The 20,227-nt window shown below is 43.8% G+C and overlaps 1 protein-coding gene across 1 annotated transcript in view; it reads left to right on the top strand.

The window, feature by feature from the left end:
* The window catches only part of NCKAP1L (NCK associated protein 1 like), a 344,253-nt gene that overhangs the window by 304,974 nt on the left and 19,052 nt on the right, over positions 1-20,227 (top strand). Inside the window, exon 30 of the mRNA XM_044285109.1 lies at positions 13,117-13,206. Coding sequence (XP_044141044.1) covers positions 13,117-13,206 — 90 coding nt within the window. The remainder of the gene's footprint in view (positions 1-13,116; positions 13,207-20,227) is intronic.

Raw genomic sequence — 20,227 nt, 5'->3', positions numbered from 1 at the left:
TCAGTAAACCATTTACCAGTGGTTTTGGCACTGTGAGCAGGGGCCAGGTCGTGCTGAAAAATGAAATCTTCATCTCCATAAAGCTTTTCAGCAGATGGAAGCATGAAGTGCTCCAAAATCTCCTGATAGCTAGCTGCATTGACCCTGCCCTTGATAAAACACAGTGGACCAACACCAGCAGCTGACATGGCACCCCAGACCATCACTGACTGTGGGTACTTGACACTGGACTTCAGGCATTTTGGCATTTCCCTCTCCCCAGTCTTCCTCTACACTCTGGCACCTTGATTTCCGAATGACATGCAAAATTTGCTTTCATCCGAAAAAAGTACTTTAGACCACTGAGCAACAGTCCAGTGCTGCTTCTCTGTAGCCCAGGTCAGGCGCTTCTGCCGCTGTTTCTGGTTCAAAAGTGGCTTGACCTGGGGAATGCGGCACCTGTAGCCCATTTCTACTCCAGACTCAGTCCACTGCTTCCGCAGGTCCTCCAAGGTCTGGAATCGGTCCTTCTCCACAATCTTCCTCAGGGTCCGGTCACCTCTTCTCGTTGTGCAGCGTTTTCTGTCACACTTTTTCCTTCCCACAGACTTCCCACTGAGGTGCCTTGATACAGCACTCTGGGAACAGCCTATTCGTTCAGAAATTTCTTTCTGTGTCTTACCCTCTTGCTTGAGGGTGTCAATGATGGCCTTCTGGACAGCAGTCAGGTCGGCAGTCTTACCCATGATTGCGGTTTTGAGTAATGAACCAGGCTGGGAGTTTTTAAAAGCCTCAGGAATCTTTTGTAGGTGTTTAGAGTTAATTTGTTGATTCGGATGATTAGGTTAATAGCTTGTTTAGAGAACCTTTTCATGATATGCAAATTTTTTTAGATAGGAATTTTGGGTTTTCATGAGCTGTATGCCAAAATCATCAATATTAAAACAATAAAAGGCTTGAACTACTTCAGTTGTGTGTAATGAATCTAAAATATATGAAAGTCTAATGTTTATCAGGACATTACAGAAAATAATGAACTTTACCACAATATGCTAATTTTTTTTAGAAGGACCTGTATATGTTTTAAAGCCTTTTTAGTGGTGCATTAGTGGGGAAAAAAGGGCTTATTTGCTATAGTGTGGTGAAGTAACAAAATTACAGCTAGAGATGGCCTTGCTGTTCCCTTGGCGCTCGTTTCACGGCGGACTTTACGCGTTCGCGATTTTCCGAACATGCAAACATATGGCGATTTTCGCATGAGCCATATTTTTTTGCATTGCTCCGAACTTTGACCCATGACACATCCATCAGGTGGGACAGGACAGCCAATTGAGATGTTTCAGCACATGGACACACCCCCACCCTATAACAGAACCTGATCTGGCAGCCATTTTACAGACTGCGTTTTGCCAGTGTAGGGAAAGGTTGCTTTGTGGAGCAGGGACAGACTGTTAGGGACACCAAACGCTAGCTAATAGGGCCACAAAAGTCCTTTTAAGGACTGGTATAGGTGTGCTATTGATAGCTGTGATATACTGAGGGGTATGATCTACCTATAATATACTTTCTAACATAGAAAATATACAGTGCATTTGTATTGTGCAGCAGTTGTGTGCGGTTCTGCTGCGATACCACAGGTATCTAGAGGGACAAGCGCTATTGGAAAAACTATTTGCAATGGGTGTGATATATCAGTTGCCCCAAAAGAAACTGATTGAGGGGTGCAATATACCTGCTTATACAAAATACTGATTAAGAGGTGCGATATACCTGCTTCCACCAAATATTGATTGAGGCCTGCGATATACCTGCTTCCACAAAATACTGATTGAGGGGTGTGATATACCTGCTTCCACAAAATACTGATTGAGGGGTGCGATATACCTGCTTCCACCAAATATTGATTGAGGCCTGCGCTATACCTGCTTCCACAGAATACAGATTGAGGGGTGCGATATACCTGCTTCCACAAAATACTGATTAAGGGTTTTTTATATACCTGCTTCCACAAAATACTGATTGAGGGGTGCGATATACCTGCTTCCACAAAATACTGATTAAGGGGATTGATATACCTGCTTTCACAAAATACTGATTGAGGGGTGTGATATACCTGCTTCCACAAAATACAGATTGAGGGTTGCTATATACCTCCTTCCACTAAATATTGATTAAGGGGTTCTATATACCTGTTATAATGGGTTGGGATGGCTATCCCTCCAACTAACAAGGAATGGGTGCTCCCCCTAAAAAAGATATACCCCAATCTTAAAAGAAAACAAATTGAAAGAATTAGTTAGAGGGGCACACCTGCATCCGGAAAAAACAGAGCACTAGCTATTGATACTGCTGAATTGTTTATTGTTGCATATAACCATAAAAATCAAGTTGACGGTACCTCTATAAAATATCACATAAAATAACAATAATATAACACTGTATACATAAGTTAATAACTTCTAAAATTAATGTAACCAATCTAGGAAATAGAAAATGTGCACAATTATGATGCCGTAGTTGGATATGGTTACCAACAGTCTTATAGGTTGCTGCCGGACCGTGGCCAATATGTTATTTTGTTAGATCTCTGGTTTTAATGCGCTTATGATATGCGTGGTTCCCATTTATGTCTGCGTTTTTTTGCAGCGACTTGTCAGTGTAAAAAGTTCCGGTATAACTGATACTTTACAAATGAGGATGATTTTCTCTCAATTTGTTAGATGTGTATTCGTAGCTATATCATAATCATCTGCTACTACACCAAAGTTAATTCAGGCTAAATTACTAACTGTTTGAGGCAATAGTGTTTCTAGGTTTTCGTGCCTAGCGTGGTGTCCCACGTGTTGCGGCACAGAAAGTCTTACCTCCGATTTGCTCTAAGGTGAGTGAAGAAGCTTTTAAGGTTAGGAACAGTCCGCTAGATGCCGGGGTCTGTAGATGGTTAGACTCTCTTTAGTAATCAGCGTTACCTCGTGTCTATTTGTTCTAGACACGGCTGGACTCTTTCTTATTCCTATAAGACATTTGGGAGCGCTCTAAAAGTTCGCAGATGATCCGCAGATTGTATGCTGCGGTTTTTCTCTTCCTTTGAGACTTGTATACACCTTGGTGGCCTGTGATATACCTGCTTCCACAAAATACTGGTTGAGACAAACTGAGACATGTGCCGTGCATGGCACACGTACTGAACTTAGTCGTGCAGTGATTCGTTGTCAAATACCTTGGGTCCAGGATGTCTTGCAGCAGGCCAGGAAAAGCTCTGGCCATTTTAGAAGATCTTACACGGCCATGGCTCGCCTTGCTGACGTTCAGCGGCAACACCACCTGCCTGTCAGGTGTCTGATTTGTGACAGCCCGACGTGCTGGAACTCCACCTTTTATATGCTTGATAGGCTGCTCCAGTAGCAGCGTGCTGTTACTGACTACGAACTCTTCAGCTGACAGGTTCTGGGGAGCTTGGTTTCTTTTCACCGCGCCAGTGGCTGCTCATGCCCGACGCATGCAGACTTCTGCGGCCATTTGATGAGATCACCAAACTGGTCAGTCGCAGCCAGGGCACCATCAGTGACATCATACTTTACGCCTTCTTTCTGGAGTGTGCATTACGTCATATCAAGCCATCGAGGAGCAGGAGCTGGAAGATGAGAAAGTCGCAATGCTGAATGAATTCCCGGGGGGCTACTCCATCTGAGACGAGTCAACAGGAGTGTGAAGAAGAGTCAGAGGAGGATGGTGGCTGGGGGGAGGAGGAGGAGGAGGAGAAAGAACAGCAGGCTTTGATGGGGACTTTAAACTTTTTGGGGATCCCTTGTGTTGTCTGTGGCTGGGGGGAGGAGACCGAGGATGACATTCTCCTGGGCGATGAGCAGGAGCCAGGGCGCTCCACCATTTCAATTTAGTGCAAATGGGGGTCTTCATGCTCCAGTGTTTGAAGACGGACCCCCGTAAAAAAAAGCATAAAGGGCAAGGACCAGTATTGGGTGGCAGTGTACTTAGACCCCCGGTACAAACACAAAATGGTGGACATGTTACCAGCGTCACAGAGGGCTGGAGAATGCAGCATTTCCAGGCCTTGCTGTGAGAGATGCTGCATTCTGCTGTTGCGGGCGCTGGCAGAGGAATTTCCACCCACAGCAAAACAGGTGCAGGTACCAATCCTACCGCGCCTGCAAGAGGAGGGCGGTTTGAAGATATGTTGGTCACTTCGGATACAAGATCATTCTTGCAGCCAACCCATATAGCCTCAGGGAATGCCTAGACCGACAGGTGTCTGACAACATCGGGTTAACGGCCGATGTAGACTCTCTGAGAAGCAAAGAACCCCTGGACTACTGGGTGTGCAGGCTTGACCTGTGGCCAGAGCTGGCACAATTTGCCATGGAACTCTTGGCTTGCCCCTCGTCGAGTGTCCTGTCCGAAAGGACGGTCAGCGCAGCAGGGGGGATTGTGACCGAGAAACACACTCGCCTAGCTCACGACAGTGTGGACTACCTCACATTTCTAAAAATGCATGAGGCATGGATCTCGGAGGAATTCAACACCTGTGACGACCATGTGTAATTGAATTTCTTCATGCCGGCCCACACATATCCGCCACCACTCAGAACAAAGAATGGTCCTTGTCTTATGTATATACAGCGGCATAAAAGGACTTTTCTGTCAGGTGAATGCCTAATTTTTGGGGCCTCTACTCCAGTGGCCTATAGTATAATTTTTATCTAGTGACCGCCTAATGTACCTCCAGACACATAATCACTAGTTATTTTTTGGGCCTGTACTGGCCTACAGTAACATTGTTATCCGGTGACCGCCTAATGTACCTCCAGCCGCATCATCACAAGTTATTTTCTGTCAGGTGAATGCCGCTTAATTTTTGGCCTACAGTAAAATTTTTAGCCGGTGACTGTCTAATGTACCTCCAGCCATATCTTTGGTGTATTTGGAGCACAGCTCCATTTCTATTGGCATAACTATTACCCTCTTTTCACCATACCCACATCACACTGCGGCACAGTCTCTGAGGAAGGCTTTGCATAGCCGAAAAACATTTACACACGTACTGCCGTATGTCACTATACTTTACTTTGAAACAAAATAAAAAGAAAAACACAAAGAACATCTCACTTATCTGCTGTGATCTTTGTAAAAAATAATACCTCCAGCCATATCATCACTTGTTCTTTTCTGTCAGGTGAATGCCTAATTTTTGGGGCCTGTACTGGCCTACAGTAAAATTGTTATCCACTGACCGTCTAATATGCCCCAAGCCACATAATCACTTGCTCTTTTCTGTCAGGTGAATGCCTAATTTTTGGGGCATGTATTCCACTGGCCTACAGTAAAATTGTTATTCAATGACCGCCTAATGTACCTCCAGCCACATAATCACTTGTTCTTTTCTGTCAGGTGAATGCCTAATTTTTGGGGCCTGTACTGGCCTACAGTAAAATTGGTATCCACTGACCGTCTAATATACCCCCAGCCACATAATCACTTGCTCTTTTCTGTCAGGTGAATGCCTAATTTTTGGGGCCTGTATTCCACTGGCCTACAGTAAAATTTTTATTCAGTGACCGCCTAATGTACCTCCAGCCACATAATCACTTGTTCCTTTCTGTCAGGTGAATACCAAATTTTTGGGGCCTGTACTCCCGTGGCCTAAAATAAAATGTTTCTAGGCTCCAGAAGGGCACATTTTTGAGAGTTTCCCTTTATGACACATAAAAATGGCCCCTGAATAAAATACATATTTTTTGTGGGAATTTTTGCCATTGATCCCCCTCTGGTATGTCACTGTCCATGTTGTGGGACTATTTTTGCACTTCTAGAAATTATTTGGTGCGTGCAAATATGACCTGAAGGTTTTTCAGGTTCGCATGCCATTAAAGTGATTAGGGCCCGCCGCGAACGCGCGGTTCGCGAACATTTGATTGCGAACTCGCGTTTGTGAAACATCCTGGACGATGTTCGTCCATTACTAATTACAGCCTTTTTTGGGGTGCATTAGTGGAAAAAAAAAGTATTATCCGTTCAGCGGTGCAATTATATGTTCTGAAGCCTTTTTTGGTGTGTATTAGTGGAAAAAAGGGATTATTTGCATTCAGCTGTGCAGTTATATGTTCTAAAGTCTTTTTGGGGTGTATTAGTGGGGAAAAAAAGTCTTAATAGCCTTTGTGCGGTGAAGTGACAAAATTACAGCCTTTTTTGGGGTGTATTAGTGAAAAAAAAGTCTTATTAGCCGTTAAGCAGTGCAGTTATATGTTTTAAAGCCTTTTTTGTGGTGTATTAGTGGAAAAAAGGGCTTATTTGCCATTCAGCTGTGCAGTTATATGTTCTAAAGCCTTTTTTGGGGTGTATTAGTGAAAAAAATAAAGTCTTATTAGCCGTTCAGCGGTGCAGCTATATGTTCTAAAGCCTTTTTTGGGGTGTATTAGTGGAAAGGAAAGGGCTTATTTGCCGTTCAGCGGTGCAGTTATATGTTGTAAAGCCTTTTTTGGGGTGTATTAGTGGAAAAAAAGTCGTATTAGCCGTTCAGCGGTGCAGTTATATGTTCTAAAGCCTTTTTTGGGGTGTATTAGTGGAAAAAATTGTCTTATTAGCCGTTCAGTGGTGCAGTTATATGTTCTAAAGCCTTTTTTGGGGTGTATTAGTGGAAAATAAAGGGCTTATTTGCCGTTCAGCAGTGCAGTTATATGTTCTAAAGCCTTTTTTGGGGTATATTAGTGGAAAAAAGTCTTATTAGCCGTTAAGTGGTGCAGTTATATGTTCTGAAGCCTTTTTTTTCCGGATGTATTATTGAAAAAAAAAGGGTTTATTAGCCTTGGTGCAGTGAAGTCACAAAATGATAGCCATTTTTGGGGTGTATAAGTGGAAAAAAAGTCTTATTAGCCGTTGTACGGTGAAATTACAAAATAACAGCCTTTTTTGGGGTGCATTAGTGGAAAAAAAGTCTTATTTGCCGTTCAGTGGTGCAGTTATATGTTTTAAAGCCTTTTTTGTGGTGTATTAGTGGGAAAAAAAGACTTGTAAGGGTACTTTCACACTAGCGTTTTTCTTTTCCGGCATAGAGTTCCGTCCTAGGGGCTCTATACCGGAAAAGAACTGATCAATTTTATCCTAATGCATTCTGAATGGAGAGCAATCAGGTCAGGATGCATCAGGATGTCTTCAGTTCAGTCTTTTTGACTTTTCTGGATGGAGATAATACCGCAGCATGTGGCAGGCAGTTCAGGCAACGGAAGTATGCTGCGGTTTTATCTCCGGCCCAAAAAACTGAACACTTGCCTGAATGCCGGATCCGTCATTTTTCCCAAAGGAATGTATTAGTGCCGTATTTATGGATCCGGTATTCCGGTCTGCGCATGTGCAGACCTTTAAAAATGTGAAAAAAAATAAATGCTGGATCAGTTTTGCCGGATAACACTGGAAAAACGGATATTGCAATGCATTTTTCTTACTGATCAGGTTCCTGATAAGGCTACTTTCAGAATAGAGGCAGGACGGATCCGACAGGCTGTTCACCCTGTCGTATCCATCCTGCTGCTATTTCGCCATACCGCTGGACCGCCGCTCCGTCCCCATTGACTATAAAGGGACGGGGGCGGATCTCCGGCGCAGGACGGCAGTGCATGGTGAAAGGCCGCCGGACTTAAAGTACTGCATGTCCAACTTTTTAGTCCAGCGGCCTCTCACAGGGCACTGCCGAATTGTCACCATTCTGCAGAGGGATGACTACTGGTTCTCCACCTTATTGGACCCTCACTACTGGTCCAAAATGGGGGCCTTTTTTACACCAGCTGAGAGGGAGGACAAACTGAACTACTATAGAGACATCCTATGTAGTCAATTTGCCGCTGCCTATCTGCACCATCGTCCATCCTCTCGCAAGTCTGACTGGGGGGGCCCTATGCGCTCTCGTTCCACTGCCATGGCTGCTGTGGCTGGGTGGACAGGTAGGAGCAGTACCAGCTCCATCAGCAGCAGCTTGAGTCTAGAGTCGATGATGAGCAGCTTTCTGAACCCCCCTAGTGAAGAAACTACTCACCAGCAGCAGGAGTTAGACCTGGAGCAGAACTTAAACTAGCAAATGGTGGCATACTTGGACAGCACCCTGCCACCCCACATTGAAGATCACTGGACTACTGGGCAGCCAAACTGGATTTTTGCCCGGCCAGTAGTGTGGCATCAGAGTGGGTGTTTAGTGTGGCGGGGGCCATAGTTGCCCCTAGGAGAACTCCCCTGTCCACCCAAAATGTGGATAGACTGACCTTTGTCAAGATGAATCAGGCGTGGATCAGCCAGAATTTCCACCCACAAATGCCTGATGCATCAGATTAGATCCTCCATGCTGCCTCACCCAAACCTTGACAAAAGAGACCAGTTACTTCTGGCTACCTGCCTCAGCTACTATTCTGATGCTGCCACCGACCTGATGTCACACATCTGATGCCAAGTGCTCCTTCTTACAACCACCATCGTCAGCGGGTACTGTTATTGCCACCCACCTCCGCACTCTGTCACCAGGTCACTCTGTGGTCTTCTCATGCTGCTGCCATCTCACCACTCAGGTCTCCTTATGCTGCTGTTGCCACCTCCACACTATGTCATTGTGCCACTCTGTGTTCTCCTCATGCTGCTGATGCTGCTGCCGCCTCCACACTCTGTCATTGTGCCACTCTGTTGCCTCCTGATGCTGCTGCCATCTCCACAGTATGTCACCTTGCCACTCTGTGGTCTTCTCATGCTGCTGCCACCTCCACAGTATGTTACCTTGCCACTCTGTGGTCTCCTCATGCTGCTGCCAACTCATAACTCTGTCTCTGGGCCACTCTGTGGTCTCTTCATGCTGCTGCTGCCATCTCCACAATCTGTTATTGTGCCACTCTATTGTCTCCTCATGCTGCTGCCACCTCCACACTATGTCACCTTGCTACTCTGTGGTCTCCTCATGTTGCTGACAACTCACAACTCTGTCTCTGGGACACTCTGTGGTCTCCTCGTGCTGCTGCCGCTGCCACCTCCACACTCTGTCATTGGGCAACTCTGTGGTCTCTTCATGCTGCTGATGCTCCTACCACCTCCACACTCTGTCATTGTGCCACTCTGTGGTCTCCTCATGCTGCTTAGCTTTGGGAGCGAGGATCTTCTGTGTCCAGCCTCGTTCCCAGGGCGGCTTTTGCTAGCTGGGAGGCTCCCTGCTCCTAGGTCTGCCTTGAGCGCCGAGCTGATCGCTCGGTGCTCGACTTGTTTGTCTGTCGGTCATGTGACGCTGGCCACGTCACATGACCCTCACTCCCCACTATAAATACAGGCAATCTGCTGGCTACAAGTCATCTGTGATTTTGGTCCCTTAGTCTGTGTATTATTGTTATTTAGCTTACCTTTGGATTTGACCCTTGATCTGCTTCCTGACACCTCTTCTGCCTGCTCCCTGAACCTTGACGCTACCTTTTTTGACCTCCGCTTGCTTTTGTATTTTGTCTTTGCCTCTTCTATTGTACTGACGTGAGCTCCTGGACTGACCCCGGCTAGTTGAACCGCCTCGCCCTTCTGTTTTTGGTGGTACCTTGCTTGTTCCACCTCTCTTTCCACTCTTGTGCTACCTCTCATTGGCTGTTCGCTTCCCTGCCATCTCTATCTCTCTGCTTGCACTTACTCAGGTCAGGGACTGTCACCCAGGGGGTGCACCCCCACTCTATCTTTATACCAGTGACACTACCCCGTGACAGTGGGCCTCCTCACGCTGCTGCTGCTGCCCCCTCCACACTTTGTCACCTTGCCAGTCTGTGGCTTCCTCATGCTGCTGCTGCCAGTTCATCTCTCTGTGGTCTCCTCATGCTGCTGCCAAATCACCACTCTGTGGTCTCCCCATGCTGCTTCCAACTCACACTTCTGTCTCTGGCCCACTCTGTGGTATCCTCATGCTTCTGCCACCTGCACACCCTGTTATTTTACCACTCTGTGGCCTCCTCAAGCTGCTGCCACCTCTACACTATGTCACCTTGCCACTCTGTGGTCTCCTCATGCTGCTGCCAAGTAACACCTCTGTCTCTGGGCCACTCTGTGGCCTCCTCATGCTACTGCTGCTGCCACCTCCACACTATGTCACCTTGCCAGTTTGTGGCCTTCACATGCTGCTGTTGCCACCTCCACACTCTGTGATTGTGCCACTCTGTGGTCTCCTCATGCTGCTGCCACTTCACCACTCTGTGGTCTCCTCATGCTGCTGCCAAATCACCACTCTGTGGTCTCCTCATGCTGCTGCCACTTCACCACTCTGTGGTCTCCTCTTGTTGCTGCCACCTCACCACTCTGTGGTCTCCTCATGCTACTGCAACAACACTACTCTGTGGTCTCCTCATGCTGCTGCCACCTAACCACTATGTCACTGGGCCACTCTGTGGACTACTTATGCTGTTCCCATCCTCCCCACTCCCGGACTGGGACACTATTTTGACTGTTTGGCCTGGTTGACATCATCATTTATTTGACCCTTATTCTGATCTGTCAGAAGCGAGGAAAAATGAGACGCACAACGGATCCTGTCTATATAGCAGCTGTAAGGCCTGCATGATATGGTCCCTATTTTGCATCAGAATTGGCTTATGATTTGGTATCCAAATGCAGGAGTTGGTGCAAAACCCAGAAGACATGCAAATATTCTATTCACGTGTCTCTGTTTTGGATCCACACCTGCTTTTTTTTTTTTTTTAGCAATACTGATGGATTACTGACCAAATGCTGACCAAGGGAAGGCAGATGCTCAACATACAGGATCCGTATTTTGGGGGTTATTGTTCTGACTGATCAGAGGAAGGGCAAAATAATCAGTGACATCAACACAAACTTACTGCTGACATCCTCTCCACTCTGTCGGGGGGCTCTACTTGTATAAGCGTCTAATAGAACAGGTTCTGTAGACATCTATGTGGAATCAGCTGACAATGGTGTAAAAGGAGTGCGCTTCTTCTTGACGCTAACATTGACCTTTAAGGCTGAGTTCACGCTTGAGTTATTTGGTCAGTTTTGGCCCTGTAACTGCCCAAATAAGGGAAGTTTGAAGTGATTATAAGAGCGACGGCTGTCATGTGTGTATCAGACTGACTCACAGTATTGTTTCACTACCACAGCAGACTCCCTATGTATGTTACTGTTCTCTGCAGCCAGGAAATTGCTGTTTTTAACGCGATTCGCCACAAATAAATTCTGATCAAATCTTTTTGGAAAATTTCGCGAACCGACTGAATCAAATTTTTTTGAAATTGACTCATCTCTAATAGTGCTATGTGATGCCCTTTGTAGCTAGAAAAAATCTTACGTCTTAAAGTCCAAAGTCAAGGGGACCTTGCAGATCATGACCCCCTGAGCACTTCCTTAATGATCTGGCATAATTCTGAGCTCACACTTGGACTACAGTGCTCGTATAACATACAATATAATGTTTCAACTGCCTTAACATTCTTTTTAGTGCCGCTGAAGCAGGCATTGTAGAGCAGTTTCCCAGATTTCTCTGTGAATGCTGTTTATTGTGTGTCTTCAGTGTTGAAGGTGACAGGATGATTCAATGTTATTGGAGCTAAGAGGAAATCATGTAAAATCCCCGATCTCATAACAGACCCTCCTTTTGTCTGCTCACAGGTGTCATAGTAAAGAGCAGTCAAGACAGGGTCTCACTCCAGCCCAGCAGTACAGTTGGTTTTCACTGTTCACCTTGCAACTTCGTTACTCATCTAAGACCAACATGAAAAAGGCCAATGCTGCCAAGTGTCTTCAGCCATAATACTGGACAGCACTTGTGGCATACTACAGAGCTCCAAAGGAGACAGTCACTTACCCCCATGCGAGTGAGGGTCTCCTCCCAGTGCTGGCTGCTATACCCCTCTCTTCCCCTGATTGTTTGTTTCCAGCCTGTTACCCAATTTGATGCTCATCAGAAGATCACTACTAAGCTAAACTGTGTCTCAATACAATAATAATGTGTGCAATAACATATCACATATTAAAGGGTTTTTGTCACCTGAAAAATGGGTATTAAGCTGGCTGACATTAGCGATGTGCTAATGTCAGCTGAACATAACTATATTAGTGCCATCTCACTGCCTGCCGCCGTTATTGATAAAAATTAACTTTTATAATATGCTAATTCGCCTCTAGGAGTAGGGGAGGGCGTTGCACCTGCCCCTAGAGGCTCCGTTCTCCCACCTCTGGCCACGCCCTGCTACACAAGATTGACAGGTGCAAGCATTGTTGGTCTCCTACCTCCGGCTCTGTCTGCAGTGTAAATCTCGTGCCGTTCAGTATTCGGTGCAGGAGCAGTGAGTGAAGGTCAGAGGTGGGAGAACAGAGCCTCTAGGAGCAGGGGCAACGCCCTCCCCTACTCCTAGAGGCGAATTAGCATATTATAAAAGTTAATTTTTATCAATAACGGCGGCAGGCAGTGAGATGGCACTAATATAGTTATGTTCAGATGACATTAGCACATCGCTAATGTCAGCCAGCTTAATACCCATTTTTTAGGTGACAGAAACCCTTTAATGCATATATATCCGACAGAGTTTAATGATGTCATCACTATTAATAACTAAACCACTGATACCACTGGTTAGGACTACTGCTGATGTCACTTATTCCAGTCACCTATACATCTGCTACTGCTACTGTATATTAACAGGAAGACTGGTGGCTTTACCTCTGCAGACTATAATATCATTTTAACCCTGAACCTACCCTAAACACTACCCTATACCAGTTAGTGATGTCAACTCTTTCACTATCTTAAACAACCAGGGAAGGTGTAGTATGAAATATTTTTTTCCTAGATTCTGTTGTCTAAAACCTGGTGTGTCCTATAATCTGAAAAATACAGTATTTCTCCTATTGCTGAGCATAGGACCAGTTCAAGCCTTTCACATATACACAACATATGAGGAACATCCTGTTATAGCTCTAATCTTCTCAGTACAGGGAGAGCTTTAAATTCTGTCCACAATTACCCTAAATTGCTGTACACATTGATTTGATGTCCATAAAGATACATGCATCATCTAAAATAAGAAATCATTTTCATAAATAGTTTTTATGTAAGTGATTGGCGGAGTGCAATCTTCCTTCATTCTTCTTGTGTGTTCCCTTTTCCAGATGGCATCAGGGAGCCTGCTGCACCTCGGGGAAGAAACAGACAAACTAAAAGCCAGGAACCGAGAGTCTGTTTTACTTCTCCTTCATCTTGTAAGTATTATACTGCTTGGCCTGCACCCTATTGGCAGGCAGTGCACTTAATCTGCAACAACATCCCGCATCAAGATGCTTCATGCAGCTGTCACAGTAACAAGGCACTACAGGAGTTTGTTTACTAGCGTTCCGCCAATGAGGAAAAGATTAGGTTATTTTATTTTAACTTTCACAAAATCACAACGAGGAAAACACCATCTCCTTAATCATAGGATTAGCTGAAACAGTCAGGAAGAAAATGCTTTTGCTCATGGAATGAATTGTCTTGCTGATAAAAGGTCACATACAGGTGAAACTCGACAAATTGCAATATCGTGCAAAGTTCATTTATTTCAGTAATGCAACTTAAAAGGTGAAACTAACATATGAGAGACTCATTACACTGCAAAGCGAGATATTTCAAGCCTTTATTTGTTATAATTTGGATGATTATGTCTTACAGCTTATGAAACCCCAAAGTCACAATCTCAGGTACCCTTTGCTCAGAGGGTATGGACTAATTAGCTGACTACAGTGTGACACATTGAGCCTAGAATATTGAACCTTTTCGCTAAACTCTAATTTTAAGCTGCATTAATGCAATTCCTTTTAATTTGCATTACTGAAATAAATTGACTTTTGCACGATATACATTTTTTTTCGAGTTTCACTTGTATACTGGTCATTTTGTCCTGTATCTTTGCTTGAGAAAGGCTCAGGTATTGAGACGAAAGTTTGAGTTCACTATTTTACAAATTGGAGTGCTGCCCGCTTTTTGTCTTCTGTATATTGGGTAAGCTTATTCCCATTGGGCTTTTCACCTTCTTTTTTCATTTTTTCCAGTCGGTGCTGCCATTTTTCCTTGTTATGTGTGTATATATATATATACACACGGTAAACTTCCTTATGGCTGAAGCAGGGGCATAGATATAGGGGGTGCAGAGGTAGCAGCCGCTACTGGGCCCAGGAGCCTGAGGGGGCACAAAGACCCTTGTGCCTCAAAAGAAGACACTGGTATTATAGAAAGTGCATTCAGGTCAAGTTATACGTCTGGCTTGAAGGAAAGGGTTAGGTCAAGAACTTGGCAAATTTTTCGCCTAAGACAGCACAAAGGCTATGTGCTTCCCTGCCCCTGGCCAAAAAGCACTAAGGGAAGGGGGTCCCAAGCTGAACTCTTGCACCAGGGCTCATGAGCCTTTAGCTATGCCCCTGGGGTGAAGCATATACCAAACAAACTTATTCCTTAAGGACACTCTTTTGGCAAATCATATGGGCAATGTATCTGTTAAAATCCTAGAATATCGCAGCATATGCACAGAAGGGAGATGAAAAATGCAAAGTGGACTTAGCCAAAGCATTACCATTCATTAGTAGTGGACACCTGCTGAAAACATCCTATTGTTCTCGGTTATGTCAGGACTGAGGATGAGCATATTGTTTTGCTAATTTGATAGCCCATAGAATATTACAGCATAATGGATTTGCCTATCACCAATATCAAAATGACAGCCCTAATACTTTATAAACAAGAAGAACTTAAATTGGATGAAAAAAGTGTTCATCTATAGTCGGGAGTCAGGACCCTTTTAGGTGTTAACTAGCAGATTTTCAATGCTATGGCAAATTTTGTACTGTTTATCAAATTATATGATTTTATGCATTCTGGGAGTCATTCAAAGTCTTTGGAATCCTTTTCCTTTCCGTTTTCATGCCCGTACATTTGGGAGTCAAAGTAATCTGTAGCTACTCTAATGTACTTGTAGCCCTGTTTCTATGGGTGTTAAAGGGGTTATCCAAGATTTTGATATTTATGGACTATCTCTAGAACAGGTAATCAGTATTCAATTGGTTGTTGCCTGACTTCCAGCACCCACCCGATCAGATTTTTTAAAAGGATGCAGCACGCACTAGAGCACCAGTGAGCGCTGCAGCCACCTAGCAGCTTACCAAGCACACTGCCGTCCATTGGATAGCAGCAGCTGTGCTTGGTATTGCAGCTCAGCCTCATTCACTTGAATAGGACTGGACTGCGCCTCGGCAGTGACCGATAAAAGTGATGTCACTGGCCTAGGAAGAGGCCTAAGCGCTCATGTGGCACTGCAGCCTCTTCCAACAGCTGATCATGTCAAGACTCAAATCCCCCCCCACGATCTGATATTGATGACCTATTTTGGGGATATTCCATTAATATAAAAATCCTTTAAATAATAGAACTTGGTCCCTCTCATGAGGACTTGGTCTACAATGAATAGAGACACAGCCAATGTGCCATGAAAACTGTTAGTACATCCATTAATGAAGCCATATATACATTTAATTATAACCTAGTCAGTAGCTGGTACAGTATTTAATTAACATTGGTACATGCTGTAAATGAATGTTACATAGTAGCGGTGATTTACTCTTTCCTCCCATGATTTATGCCTTGTCTGCTCTGTCCACTCTGAATTTTCCTATATCACTTCTAGCTTTCCAGATTTTTATTCGGAAAGTGTATAGAGATTTACAGGCAAAAGCAATTTAAATGCAAATGCTTGCAGAGGGTCGGTGCCTTTAATGAGAGTGGACAGCGCTGATACTGTAGGAGGTAGCACAAGGTTAAGAACTAATGTGCTCGGCCCCTCAGCCATGCTTAGGAAAATGGTAAGAGGCAGAGGGCCCTTAATCTCTCCTGCCAGATGTCTTAAAACCTAGCGTGGCGGAATGGGCCACCAGTACATTGTGTTGTTATAAACTGGGATTAATAGGGAATGCCAAACATGAACACAAGGTATATTATCAGTAATATTCAACAGATACGAGCACAGAAACAATCTTATAGCCTGTGGGTGGTGTGGCAGTTGCAGTGCCCTGGATATGCTGTATGTCGTATATGTATATGCGTTATTGGCAGCAAAACAATCACAAACCAGTTCTTTTTTTTATATATTTCATATTTATTGTAAGTGGCTATTGACATTAGATGGGTGCAAATGCTGTTGAGATGTAGCGCTTGGGGGTTGTTGGTAGAGTTGAGTCAATTTTATTTAAATTTGTTTCGGGTCCGATTCTGTTGGCAAATTAATTCCACCCAAATCAAAAGTTTTCAGATTGCCCTGAGGAGTCTTGAATGGCAATGTTGGATCTTGTAGGACTGTATCCAACCCATTTCAAGGTCTTTTAAAGGAGTAATGCCACTTCTAATGCCCGGACCCCTCACACAGGTTGTACTTACCCTGATCCCCGGCACCCACCTCGCTTCTGATGTCCGCACGGCCGCTGCTGCATCTCCACATCCCGTGGATCAAAACATCCAGCGGCAGGAGGAGTCGGCAAATAGCAGGGCATGACGGTGACCAGCTTCCCTAGCGTCACCTGCAGTGCTAGGAAGGTTCGTCCCCATCACTGCCTGCTATTGGCCTGCATGTAGCCTTAGGGTACTTTCACACTTGCAGCAGAGGATTCCGGCAGGCAGTTCCGTCAATCCTGACGCAAACGGATGGCATTTGTCAGACGGATCCGGATGCGGATCCGTCTGACAAATGCATTGAAATACCGGATCCGTCTCTCTGGTGTCATCTGGAAAAACTGATCCATTTATTTTTTTATTTTTTTTTCTTCCTTTCTTTTTTTTTGCATTTTTTTTGCATTCCGGCAAGTGTTCAGGATTTTTGGCCAGAGAGAAAACTGCAGCATGCTGCGGTATTTTCTCCTGCCAAAAAACGTAAGAGGGACTAAAACTTTTTTTTTTTTTTTATAAAAATTACTTCATTGCATTCAATTTCTGAAGCATTTTGGCAATTTGACAATTTTCCAGCTGTTCACAGTCTGATCGCTGTCACCTTGTAAATGGGATAAATCGTTATTTATGACCCAGCTCTTCAGATATCCCATCCTTCTACCATACTAGGGAAATATATTCAGACAAGAGAAGGTTAAATTCTTCATAGAACTGAACATGAATCAGATATTTGAAAATACATTGACATTTCTTCCTGAGTATCCAGGATGCTGCTAGGAGACAGAAGGAAAATGTGCTGTGCTGAAGAAAATAACATGCACATTTCATTATCAGCAGAGAATTATATACTATAATTAGGAACATTGAACACTTGCATTGCATAGGAATCCATGGAGCACTCTGAGACATTGCCAAGACAAGATTGCTAGGGCACACACAGGTCTGTGTATGGGGTACTTTTAAGCTATGGCACCAATATTCCATTGTTTCAGCTCTGTACATATCCATTGCTCCTATGTTAAATGAAAGGGAAGGTCTCATCTCACCAACTCCCTCCGTACTTTCTGGTAGACCTTGTCTATACATGTACAAGCAATTTGAATAACCGCATGCAATACAAAATTTTCTCTGTAGTAGCTGAAAAACGGACAATTAGCACCTGCAATGCAAAGTAATCTGGGTGTTTGAAGGCTATCATGTTAAAGGGCTTTTCTAATGGGAAAATAATTGGTGGGCAACAGTTAAAGGGGTTGTGGAGTGGCCTAATATTGATGACCTATCCTTAGGATTAGAGATGAGCGAATCGAAGCTGATGAAGTGGAATTCATTTAGAATTTCTGGAAAAACTTGATTCGCGGCTACACTTGTGAGGACTGAGGACATGGAACTATGGGAAGGCTGGATCACCCAGATTGACATGCCTGCATGCAGCCAGCCAGCCCTGTGATGTCACAGCCCTATAAATATGGCAGCCATTTTAGATTCTACCATTTTCCAGCTGTTCAGAGTGCAGGGACAGCTAATGGCAAAACCTCTATGTTTAACAAAAAAAAACTAAAAAAGGGATTTATAAGTGCAGGAAAAGGATAGGGAGGAATCATTTCACAGCATCTTAGTGCAGGGATAGACTTTGATAGGAAAGAGATTTACAAGTGCAGGGATAGATTATTTGGGGATCCAAATAGTCATTAGACAGCTCTGTCATTCCAGCTTTTTGTTATTGGGCTGCAAGTGTTATGCTGGAAAGCCTTTAGTGGCTTATATCTTAGTATCCTATTCAGTACGACAAGAAAAATATATACACATTTCACTTCTGCAGTTATTTCTGTTGAAAGCGTATAGGGGCGTATTACAGTACAAGAAAAATATATACGCATTTCACTTCTGCAGTTATTTATGGTCAAAGCATATAGAGGCATATTACAGTAAAAAAAGAAACATATATACTGTGGGGTTTTGCTCTGGTAGACAGGCTAGCAGACGCACTATAGAGGCAATCACAAAGTCTTTAACTTAAACAGTTCGGTGTTTATTTATACATAAAGAAAAACAAAATGACCGTTAACTGTCTTGGTGTTTGTTCACACCATGCAATGTCCATAGAACAAAATCTTCACCTGGTTAGCAGTTTTCCACTCGCAGTCCACAGCAGGCTTTAGGGACCTGTTTCCCAGCATGCGGCTCTCAGCCCTTTAGCACGGCACAAATTCACAGGTCCCAAAACACAGAGACTCCCCAGCTTCTCTGTCAGATGGAGGATAAACCACCCCCAGCTGAGACTGCTGGCTGGGTTTTATATAGTCCAAAAAGACCCGGCCTGGAGCTTGGGGAGAAGCCACCCGCCCAGCACTTTGGCTACTCCCTAGTGAGAGCCGGCCCGGATCGGCTTTACAGCCATACTAACAACAAACAGTGTCAGTCAGCACTAGCTGCCGCTGACACTTAAAACTACCGGCTCTTACATCACCGAGGCCAGGAATTCCCGGTGACACATACATTCCATCAATGACGGCCCCTTGCGCCTTCCTACAATACGCACTTCACTGTTGCAGTTATTTCTGGTGAAAGCAGATAGGGGCGTATTTCAGTAAAATAAGAAAAATATATACACACTGTACTGTTGCAGTTATTTCTGTTGAAAACGTATAGGGGCATATTTTAGTAAAAAAAGACAAAAATATATGCACTGCACTGTTGCAGTTATTTCAGGTAAAAGGGTATTGTGGCGTAATTCAGTACTGCAAAAAATATATATAAGTACTTTGCTCTCTAATATTTTTCTGGTCAAAGCGTATAGTGGCCTAATTCAGTCCAACAAAAAAATATATATTCTCAGTGCTCTGCTGCAGTGATTTCTGGTGAAAGCGTATAGGGGCGTATTTCAGTAAAAAAATGAAAAATATTTATGCACTACACTGTTGCAGTTAATTCAATTAAAGGGTATAGGGGTGTATTTCTGTAAAAAACGACAAATATATACGCACTGTACTGTTGCAGTTATTTCTGGTCAAAGCGTATAGGGGCGTATTTCATTAAAAAAAGAAAAATATATACGCGCTGCAATTTTGCAGTTATTTCTGTTGAAAGCATACAGGGACGTTTTTCTGTAAAAAAAAAAAGACAAATACAGTATATACACACTGCATTTCTTCTGGTGAAAGCATATAGGGGCATATTTCAGTACTACCAGAAAAATATAAATGAGCTTCACTATTTAATTGTTTTCTGGTTAAAGCATTAGTGGCCTATTTCAGTCCAACATGAAATATATATTGTCAGGTCACTTCTGCAGTTATTTCTGGTGAAAGTGTATAGTGGCATATTTCAGTACTGCAAGAAATATATATAAGCACTTCACTCTTTAATTTTTTCTGGTCAAAGCGTATAGTAGGACTCACAGATCAGACAGAAACCCGTCTGTTGGTATAATATTATGACAGGTGGTATATATAATTATCAGCAGTCACAGACTACCACCCCCTAAAACATAGCCTTTATTATATATCATTAAAATAAAATAAACAAATAACCCTAGTGATAACATAAAGAAAACAATGAAAGAAAAAAAAAAAGATGATTTAAATGAGTCAATCCTCTGCACTTAGGGACACGGATAGGCAGGTGCAGGCCAAATATAATATCCTATGGGCTCTGACCCTTAAACTGGCCCTGACTCTATAATGCCCTGCTTAAGAACAGAATGGCCACCCCGATAGGGGCAATCCCGTATCAGGAACCTCCTGAGCGCCCTAGGATGGCCCTGAATAGTCTAATAGCTAACAGCTAGTACAGTGCTGCCCGTAATTATTCATACACCTG

The sequence above is a fragment of the Bufo gargarizans genome, chromosome 3 (assembly GCF_014858855.1).
Source record: "Bufo gargarizans isolate SCDJY-AF-19 chromosome 3, ASM1485885v1, whole genome shotgun sequence".
Classification (NCBI taxonomy): Eukaryota; Metazoa; Chordata; class Amphibia; order Anura; family Bufonidae; genus Bufo; species Bufo gargarizans.
Note: the sequence above shows the minus strand (reverse complement) of the source record. Positions and strands in the feature narration are given on the sequence as shown.